Genomic DNA, 10,945 nt, shown 5'->3' on the forward strand with positions numbered 1-10,945 from the left:
AGGTATTTCGGTCCGGGTAACCTCTAAAAACCTAACAAATAAAACCCGCAAAAAACCATAAAAATCCACTAAAATCCCGTGAACCGGTGGTTGAACTGGCGGATCGGATCGGGTTGTCGGTCTCAAATTAAAATATTTTATTTTGGTCACACTTTAAACTTAAACCAAATTATAAATAAATGTTGTTATTTATAAAAGAATCAGTTAGTTATTTTATCTAATCATTTAAAAGTTTAATTTTAGTTGTTTAGTACTTAAGTATGTATGTTTTATTCATATATTTATAGAAAAGTAGATGTTATATTCATAAAATGTAATCAAACTAATAAACTAATTGACCCGTAATTCAATTTGTCCGACTTGTTGATCCAGTGGCCCGAAAGACTTCCGGTTCACCTTCCGGTCCAGTTTTAAAGACATTGATTTATAGTAAAAGCTTGGAAGGATGTTAGGTCAGATTTGGAATATCCCGTTTAAGATTTTCGGTTACGATTAAGGTTTTATTTGTTACCATTAATATATGAACTATCAACTTGTAACCAATTAATATTTGGATTAATTTATAACTTATGTATAACCTATTTGTAACCATTTATAACCATTTATTAAAATTATAAAGTCTACCAAAATAATGTTGTGTACTTCCCTTTTATCAAAAAGGAGATAGTACTAATTAATTACTTAATACTTTATTGATTGCATCCTACTAAATCAACGTTGAATTGTTGTAGTAATTCCGAAGTCATAAATTTACCCTTTATTTCCTCAATACTATAGTACTGTTTTTTTTTCAAGCAATTCTATAGTGTACTATAACAAGCTAATTATAAAAACAAAACATAAAAGCATAGTACTAGCTAGTTAGTACTTAGTAGTTACGCTCTAGTTAATGGCAAGGCACAGAGCGTATGGTAACGCTTCCGTGCTTGATTCCATATCGTACGCCTAATGCTAACCACGAAGCATAACGTAAACGTCGATACACAGAGACTTTCCAATCTCATAATCGGTGCACTAATTGTTGGTATTTAAAATTAAAATCTTAGTTCCTCCTTTTTTTGTTATGTAATTTAATAATTATTGGTATTATTTATTAATCTAAGTCGCCTGTCGTCTTTTTTTTTGTTATGTATTACTCATGTATTGCTTATAGTTTAGTTCTTATACGTATAATTCGAACACATGTGATGTTAAGACAATAAACACAAAAGCAAAAATTGTGTGTTTTTACTTGGTACTTTCGACATGTGTCCGAAGTTTTAATGATGTAGGCATGTAGCATATGTTATGTTAAATTAGTTTTTAAAAATAACTCTTGAGTCTTGACTAATGATATTATTGATATTTATATAACTATCCAATTCTAAGAAACATCAAGCAATATATAGAATAAAATTACACGAACTCGAATTTGTGCGGGAATTCAATTTTGTAAGATACATCCTGAGTAAATTGATAACAATAATAAAATAAATAAAAAGGGATATCCGAGCAACCAATGAATTGGTAAAGCAGAAAAAAAACGGTGTTGGTGTAATTGATGACGCAGCTGATGATACTTTTCAGCTGTCCCCGTGAAAACCTGTTGTCGTCTCTTGCCTCTCCCAATGAAAATTACCCAAACTACGAGTCCTCTTCATTATTTGTTTTATTACTCACTTATTCTTTTATAAAGTAGTAACTAAAATCACATACACCTTTTTTTATTATTCAAGAAGAGACCAATAATTCATCAAAAAAATAAAAGTTACAGAAAAAAGTGATTTCGACCCACAAAAGAAATTAAAAAAAACCCATAAAAGTAAACACATTTTCATGATAAAAGAGTACTAATTATCGTACCCGTTACAACATGTACCTAACAGAAGAAACACGATACATATTATATATAGAATGCTTATTTTTCAAAATTATTTTTGCCTATAGTTTTTTTATATTTATGAAAAAGGAGCCCTATGAGGAGCACCTTTCCTTCTATTACCAAGTGATGAAAGAACCATCCCACGCAAGTAATGGCTCTCTTGCTTATTGTTCTTGTTCTTCTTCTTCTTCTCTCTCTTACTACTACTGTTGTTACCTTGCTCCGATTGATCGGAAATGACCATCATATCCTCTGAATCCTCCATCGTCGACATCTCTTCGAGCTGATCATGTCCGTCCATTCTCAAACCCTCGAACGTGAAATCCGATTCATCAATTCTATAGAGAATGCTTGATAAATCATCTCCTTGATATGATAAGTAATCCACCTGCATTCAAAATTTTTTAATCATTGTTAGGTAACATAATTGTGTCCTACTATAATAATAACAATACATATGACTAATATTGGACATGATAGTTCATAACCTAGGAAAGTGCCCACTTTGTACTTGCACATGTGTTTAAGAATATTAAACAAATGAACACATAATCCAAGAATTTTTTTAGCATGATTATAAAGCATGGAGAAAGAAAAAAAACAGCTGTTTCCCAAAGTTTTGTTATTTCAACTTGAGAGTAATGATTTATTAAAAAATAAACTTTACTAGTATTTCATATGGTTAAAAGTTGAAGCAATCATTCTATTCTATTATTATTTCTAATTTTTACTAGAATAAAAACAATAAACAAGAGAATCTCAAGAATTATTGGGTCTCACTTTTGATATTCATGAGTCAACTATGCCAACAACTTAACTAAATTTACATGTTTTTATTGCGCTAGTAAGAAAATAAATTCAAATTAAAAGGTTTAATTTATCTTCTTATTCAACTAAAAGAATGAATATGTAATATATTATTTACCTTGCAGGACAGTGAACAAAAGTGGAATGGTTCTTGAAGGATTCTATCACAAGTGAAGCAAACATTTGAAGACACCTTAGCTCTTGATTGTGGTCTTTGGTTTATGAATATCACTTTGGCTCCATTAATTGTATATGGCTGACGTACAAATTGTCAATCAGTACAACAAATTAAACTTACATCAAAGCCCTGAAAAAAAAAATATAGTATTCACCTGAACATATGAACAATCTATGAGCTTCTCAAGATCACTCAGCCGTACGACGTCATGGTATACGTATCGTCTCACCTGCCAATTCATAAACGAAAGGGCTTAATTGATAGAATGTAAATTAGGGTAAACATCATAGTTACTGCAAAAAAATTTCTCTCCCAAAAATAAAATCAAACCAAGGATGGATTTACTTGCACCAATAATGTTTTTGGGGAATAGTGGATAATGATTAAAAATTTGAAATTGATAAAAACAAAAACCTGTGGGAAAGAAGTAAAGGGAAGTGAAGGAAAAGGAATTTGGTCAAAGCTTTGATGTTCTTTGAAAGCAACAGCTCAAGAGAAGTTGAGCAGAGAAGACAATAAATTTTAAAGGAACCAAGCAAATTGAAAAGAAGAAAGAATAAATAAAAGATGTGAAAAGATACATACTATATATAGAAACAAACCAAATCCACACAATAGACAATTCAAGTCCAATTACTATCATCACATACATAAAATATGTATACATGCTTTCAAACATCTACAATTTACAACATAAATTAGAGAACTGATCATATGTTTAGACTTTAATTAGAGTACAACTCAAACCAAATCTTAGTAGATGGCTTAAAGGGTCTTTTAAGAAGATGAACATTATTATTAAAAGAAACATATTTTTGGGGAGAAGAAAAAGTTTATGATAATGAAAGGTCCATTAAAATAAAATAAAAAGTTTTTATAGTACAATTTCCAAAAGCTCTATAATTTTCAATTACAAAGATTACTACTATGTGCATGTGAATTCCAATTAAACTCAAATCCGAGGCCAGAGTAAAAACAAAACCCATCAATTCATTTTTTCTATGGAATTGAGAAAATTTCTGGGAAAATAACCAAAAAAAAAAAAAAAATCCACAAAAACAAGGGTTTTGGAAAATTTAGGCTTAAATTTGCTAACGTGGTTGTGAGTAATATAAGATGGGTGCAAGTTACCAAGTAAACTGTCTTACTACAATCCAAACATATTTTTTCATGATTGTTTTTTTAATCGGAGTAACAGTATAAAACATACGTACGTAGTTACGTACGCAGTGATTCTAGTTTGCGTAGGTGTGATAAGTGTAAGTAAGTACAAGTTTTCATCAAATTAAAAACAAACAAAATCAATAATCACAAAAAAAAAAAAAAAACATGGGTATTGAAATTGTCTCGAGATCGAATCAAGGGTCATCGAAATTTTCTCAAATTTGTCATTAGATCAACGAGAAAATTTCAATTAAAATTTGAGAAAATTAGTGAAAATTTTTGTTGGAAGTGAGTTTAGTACCTGAAGAAGAGGATGAGAGCGATGGGAAGGGAGACAGTGAGGACAAACACTGAGACAACAGAGTAAGCAGAAGACGTTCTTCTCGCTTTTACGGCGAGTTTCGTGGATTCCACAGCTCGAGAAGAATGTTTCAGCCAGTAGTCCTTCAAGCCATGCAGGTTTCGTTGCCACCATCATCATCATCTCTTCTTCTTCCTCCTCACCTTCTCTAACCATTTATGTTAATTAAAAAGAGTTCGAAAATTTTCACTCAATTTCAATATATAACCCTATTGATGAAGAAACAAGAACCCTAAGAAAGATTGAGATTTTGATTGGGAGCTTTGGACCTTAAATTTGGAGAGTGTGTGTGTGTGTGTAAAGAAGAAGAGAGTGTAAATGTTTATATAATATCTAATGCTATATGTATACGTGTGTGTATATATATATGTATATTGCTTATTTGTTTTGTAATGTAGAGGAGGTTCCAGAATTATTGTCGCTACGTATAGAAAGAGAAAGTGTTGGTTGGGTGGGAGAGAGAGAGAGAGAGAGAGAGAGAGAGAGAGAGAGAGAGAGAGTCTTTATTGAGAAAACGAATTGTTCCCAAAAAGATCAAATCTTCTCTCCATTGGCGAAATATCAAAATTTTTGTGTGACAAAAAGTGTCATCATACATTATATTGAAGTTTAAATCTTGATTTTTCCATGGGACAATAACACAACTCAACATTCTTAAGTTTTTGATTACCTTTACATGGAACAAAAAGATTCGAGGAGATCCTCCGGAGGGGTTTTATCTTGTTTCCTTTTGAAACTTTACTTGAAACAATATTACTAGTAGAGTATATTACTGGTGTGTATACAATGTATATCTCTTTATTTTCTTCTTGTTGTTGTTGTTGTGTGCATTTATTAGGATATATACTTATAATTTTGTGAAGGACAAGTGTCCGAGAAGATTAGTTTGTTTGGACGGATCTCTAAGGCTAAATTACCTTTTTAGGATATGATATATGAGTCATGTTTTTACCGTCGTTCCACACTAGCAAGTAGCAACAAAAGAAAAGGTAATTTTTATCTGGTTAAAGATTTTACTAGCTAGAATTCACCTTTAAAAGATATTTGTAAATCTTATGGAGGTGTAAAGATATGGAGTGAATCACACGACGTTAAGAATATATGATTATGGATCTTAACATTAAAATAAAACGATTGTGACTAGTACATCTCCTCAAACCTAAAACCAAAACAAATTTTATTTGATTTCATTTCAAAAGCTACTTAAATCAGTAACTTTTAGGCTTTGTCGTGAGTTCTATACCAGTTGAGTTATTGTTTTTTTGATAAATTTTCTAAATTAATAAATAATAAGGTATAATGTACTATTATAAATACTATAATTTAGATATATGCCAAAAACATTAGTCTGGTTAGTATATATGATATGTTTATTAATTTAATAAACAAGAACGAACAAAACACACACAAGAGAGAGTGTGTATGGATGGCAGAGCCAGGGACGTTGGCCTTGGCAAGAGTGCTACTCTTTTCTTTTGTTTAAAACTTTTGAGTACTCTTCTCTTTTCTCCTCACCTCGGTTTCGTATAAAGCTTTCTCATATTCTTTGTTCTCTTTGTATCTTGACTAGTTAAATCTGCTCTATAAAAATGTGTTCCTTAGTTCGTATATAATTTTGGTTATTAGAATTAGTTGTGCATGGTTTCTGAGATTGTGGAAGACTAACCGTTGAGCATGCATCACAACTCACAAGAATAGGATCGAAGTTACATTTTGAAATTTCATTTTACATGCGATTCCAAGTTGGTCTAGCATAGATGATTTAAATATTTTTTTTTTAAAAAGGAAAATGAAATTTCAAATTAATTCTAATATTATAACTTATTTGTTCTTTGTTTTTAGAAAACTTAACATCGATATACTATTGGTGGTGTCACGTAACAAACTAGTTTGTTCTAATAAAATTCAAAATCCGTTGTCGAGAAAACACCTGAAATAATATAACAAATAGAATTGTAAATCGAAACTAATTTATAATTTTTGAGATAATATACAGATTTTGATGTTTAAAAGCCCATATACTTATTGGGCTTCAATAGGTTCAATTTCAAATCCACCAAAGGCCCTTTAACATCATCTACTTAGGTCGAAGGAGATATTTCACATACTCTCGCCGTCCGATTCCGATCAACAAAACACGACGGAGCAAAAATGGAGAACTCGATTCCGACTGATCTCATCGTCGAGATAGTCTCGAGATTGCCAGCAAAATCAGCAGCGAGGTGTCGCTGCGTGTCGAAGCTATGGAGAACCATCCTCCGGCGTCAGGATTTCACCGACTTGTTTCTAACCAGGTCCAAAGCTCGTCCACAACTCTTACTTGCGGTTAAACAACTACAAGACGGTGAGTGAGCTTTTACTCAGCTCCTCAGCCTCAGAATCCATGTAAGAAGTCGTCTCTTGTAGTATCCGCCGCTGATTTTCATATCAAGTTCTCTAAAGGAACAAGCGGATACGACTGCAGCTATGCCTCTGGTTTGATCTATTTCCATAAGATGTGTATCCCAAGGGAAGATGAAGATCTACAGCATGTGATATGTAACCCTCTCACAGGACAGTATGTGATCTTACCTGAACTCAGAGGTGAATCGTATAGCTATCTAGGGTTTGATCCGGTTAATAAGGAATTCAAGGTATTGTTCATGTCTACCTGTTTCTATATAGCTTATAATGATACAGATCATTATATCTTAACACTGGGAACTGGGGAATTGAGGTGGAGGAAGATCAAATGTCCTTTTACTCATGAGCCTTTTTGGGAAAGGATTTGCATCGATGGTGTTTTGTATTACTCAGCTCAAGTTGATGATGATGATGGAGGAAGGTCTAATGTGATAGTTTGCTTTGATGTTAGGTCTGAGAAATTCAAGTTCATAGCCGCACAACGGTATTATAATCATTTGGTAAGCTATAAGGGGAAATTAGGTGTGATTAAGTTGGAGTATGCTTATAGTTGTGTTGAGTTGAGTATGTGTGTTCTTGAGGATGTTGAGAAACAGGAATGGTCTAAACATGCCTATACTTTGAGGCCTGCGAGTCGAGTTGTTAAGTTTAGTCGCGATCGATCCGTTGTTTGGGTGACTGCTTCAGGTGAGATTGTTTTGTCGACGGATTATGCATCTTATCCATTTTATGTTATCTACTTCAATCCCGAAAGGAACACTCTCCAAATTGTTGAAATGCAAGGTGTTGGAGGAGCTAATTGTGATTGCGGCCTATACCCCTTTGTAGACTATGTAGAGGATCTTAGTCTCAACGATGCAATGCCACTCATGCCAAGCCCTTTAGAACTAGGGCGAAATATAGTTCCCGAGATGCCTAAACCACGACAACGTCGGCATACATCACCTGACCTCTCCAAGTCTTCTCAATCTGTGAAGAACAAAGAGCAGAACAAGTATGGATTATCATCAGCTAACCTGCTCTATCGCTCCGTTGGCTTAGCGATTTCATCTGCTGTTTTATTTAGTTTGTTTTTCGTTTTCTTTTTAAAGTTCTATCATTCTGCTGGCTAAGCTTAGCTAAACTTGTCACACATGGGACATAAGATCAAACCGCTTAATCAGTAGTATGTTTTAAAGGTACATTAATAGACGATGTCTGTTGCATTGTAGTATATCTAAATTAAACTCCAAAATTATTGTATTCTTTCTATGACCATATCACAATGTTTAAGGTTGTAAGTTAGGAACAATTGCATATCATTGACTGTTGTTAAAATCCATATATTATCTATACACATACTACTACTCTTCCGTTCTACTGCCGAATCACCAAAATGGTTTATCACTACCATAAATTTAATGAGGTTTTGATTGGGAGCTTTGGACCTTAAATTTGGAGAGTGTGCGTGTGAAGAAGAAGAGAGTGTAAATGTTTATATAATGTTAATATTATTAAAAGTGGAGTACATTTTGAAAATGTCTACAATTTCACTATATTATTACCAAATGTGTCATTGCTTTTAAAGACTAAAAAGTCAGCTCGTTAAGAATAAACTCGGTTTAACATTATTTTATTTATCCATGTATCTCTCAATTAATTTTTTTATATACATTTTGCAAGTACATTTTGTAAAAGAAAGCTTGAAGTTCTATACTATTTACAATCCTATGTCATTGACATTTATCGTTTGTTAAGAAAATTAGAAACTAATATTATTATATTTAACAAAATTTCCTAAAATCATTCCTTAATATATCCAATTACAATTTTCCAATTTTTTTTCTCTCCTTTCATCCTTATATGATTTTATTTCTTTTAAATATTATTTTATTACATAAAATATATAATAAAAATACAAGTTATTTTGCATATGTTGCAATGAATTTTTTAAAACAGATGTATATTACTCAATCAAAAAAGTGTATGTATTATGTTCCACATCGGGTATAAAATTTTAGACAATGGTTCAAGTTTATTATAAACTAGATACGGACCCGCACATACGTGCAGGGATATTTTCATAAGTTTTTTTTTTATTTCTAAAAGAATTTGTTATGTTTTTGTTAATTACAAATTTGTTTTGTGGGTTTGTTGAGAGTTTTTTTGTAAAAATATTGTATTACAAATATTATGCATAGTTGTAAAATAAAAAAAATAGTATGCATAGTTGTAAAATAGCTTCCGGGGATAAATTTTCGGATCAATTTTAACATAAAGTTTTTTTAGTCCTTCATACATAGTACAATTACGTTTGGCAAAGCTAATGGTTGTTGTAAGTCTTCTAGATTCAGACCCGCACGTACGTGCAAAATTGATTTCAAAAACTAAGTTTACTATCCTATATGCATTATATTATATACATGTGAGGTAATACTTGTAAACATATTTTTTAGGAATCAACATTCATAGTCCAAACTTGTACCTGTTTAGTAATAGATTTGTTTTTAGTTCAGTTTATACAAACAGAATAATTAAATTCGTTTTTGTTATAAGTAAAGACAAAAAAAAAAGAGAAAGGTGGTATGTCTATTTCGAGATCTCAGATTCGTCTCATCCCATATATATCATGTTTTCTCATTCATAACTATAGTTTAAATAATAATTTACTGATTTAAAATATTATATTTTATTCCAACAGATTAAAACATAACTAAAAGATTTGGTATAACATTTATAACCCGAACATATATCAGTTGGGCATTTGGTACAAATTATTTCATATCTATTACAAATTATTATAAGATTTTAATACTATAGATTAGATAATATATACCTGAAAATTTATAGATTATATTTACTTATTTGGTTTATCATTGTAAGCTCACAAGTAACCTGAAAAGCTGCGGGTTCACTGGAAAATTAAATAAATCTCGTCCTGTTTTCTTTCTCCCAAAATTTTATTTTGAATTTTAGTTGTCCAACCTTAATTAGTGATGTAAGTATGCATGCTTTGAATTAATTTTGTGCCAAATAGGTAATATAAAAATGAGTTTGGAGCATATTTAGAGTTTTTTTTCTTAAGAACAATTCTTCTAAACATTTCAGTAATTTATATTACTGAAATTACTGTTGGGTTTTAAACGGCCCAAGGAAAAAAATTCTGTCAAGAACTTTACTTTTTTTTCCGTCAATTTCGAGAACCAAAAATTAGAAAGAGAAAGTTTCTCTGAAAGCAATTGGTGAAGACGCATGCGGTTCTTCATCCTTCCTCTATCAGTCAAAGCAAGGCTCATCAGTCATCAACGTTGATCAGGTTCTTACAATTTTATTATTCTCTTGTTTTGTGTATGTTATTAAAGTTTTGAATCGAAGTGTGTTTTTAATTGTTTAGTTTTCTGTAAATTGTTTGTCCAACAAAAAAAAAAAGAAAAGAAAAAGTTTTCTGTAAATTGTTCTCAAACTATAACTATGAGAAACTGAATGACTCAGTGACTTCAACATCTTGATTTTTATTGTTTTCGCAGAATATCATTGTCACCATCACAACTCTTATTTTCTACGATTATTGATCTAGAATACCAAGTCTAGTAAATGATTAAAATTTAATATAAACTTTTTCTTGCAAATCCGATTATGGGTTTTAGGCATAATATTAAAGTGATGCTCGATTTTGTTAAAACTATTCTGATAATAGATAATTTGAATGACCTTTCTAATATACTTTTTTTTGCCGTCAAATATACTCTCTTACATTGGAAAGAAAGACAAAATCAGTTTCTTTTTTGTCATGTTAATAAGTTAGACAAAAAGCTAAGCAATATGGATCTAGGCAAGAGAAGCATATGCAAGCACCTGCCATTCCATAGAAATAAGAGGTTAGTAATTTAATCCTCGTAACTTCTCATTTGAAAACTAATCAGAATAGATTTGAATTAATACTAAATAAACTTAGACAAAGTAAATTTTGAAAATATAACTCCTACATGTAAACCTTGTAAACTTTATAGTTATATGTACACTGTAGATGGTATCCTTTTCAACATAGAGAATTGATTGAAAATAGCTTCCAAGTTCCAACTATGATCATGATAGCATGCATCTGCCATTGCCTCTTAAATCTGTAATCAAAGAGAAACTTGCAAATCAGAAACATAATTCTTCTCAATTATTTTCCAATCGAGTTTAATCA

The 10,945-nt window shown here is 31.3% G+C and overlaps 1 protein-coding gene and 1 pseudogene across 1 annotated transcript; one reads left to right on the forward strand and one right to left on the reverse strand.

Moving 5' to 3' along the window:
- LOC104757496 lies at positions 1,733–4,837 on the reverse strand. The gene is made up of 4 exons (XM_010480244.2): positions 4,312–4,837; positions 3,001–3,075; positions 2,787–2,924; positions 1,733–2,249 (listed from the first exon to the last, which is right to left on the reverse strand). The coding sequence occupies exons 1-4, from the start codon at positions 4,525–4,527 to the stop codon at positions 1,938–1,940; spliced, it is 741 nt and encodes a 246-aa protein (XP_010478546.1). The 5' UTR covers positions 4,528–4,837; the 3' UTR covers positions 1,733–1,937.
- LOC104757497 lies at positions 6,487–8,031 on the forward strand (annotated as a pseudogene).

The sequence above is a fragment of the Camelina sativa genome, chromosome 17, assembly GCF_000633955.1.
Source record: "Camelina sativa cultivar DH55 chromosome 17, Cs, whole genome shotgun sequence".
NCBI classification, from domain to species: domain Eukaryota; kingdom Viridiplantae; phylum Streptophyta; class Magnoliopsida; order Brassicales; family Brassicaceae; genus Camelina; species Camelina sativa.

Bases quoted from the DNA above. Each gene is read 5' to 3' on its own strand.
- LOC104757496 (XM_010480244.2), bottom strand. From the start codon at position 4,527: ATGGTTAGAGAAGGTGAGGAGGAAGAAGAAGAGATGATGATGATGGTG. The intron at 3,076-4,311 runs GTACTAAACTCA...ATGAATTGGCAG, and splicing joins GCTCTCATCCTCTTCTTCAG to GTGAGACGATACGTATACCA. The intron at 2,250-2,786 runs GTAAATAATATA...TTTTGAATGCAG, and splicing joins TTTGTTCACTGTCCTGCAAG to GTGGATTACTTATCATATCA.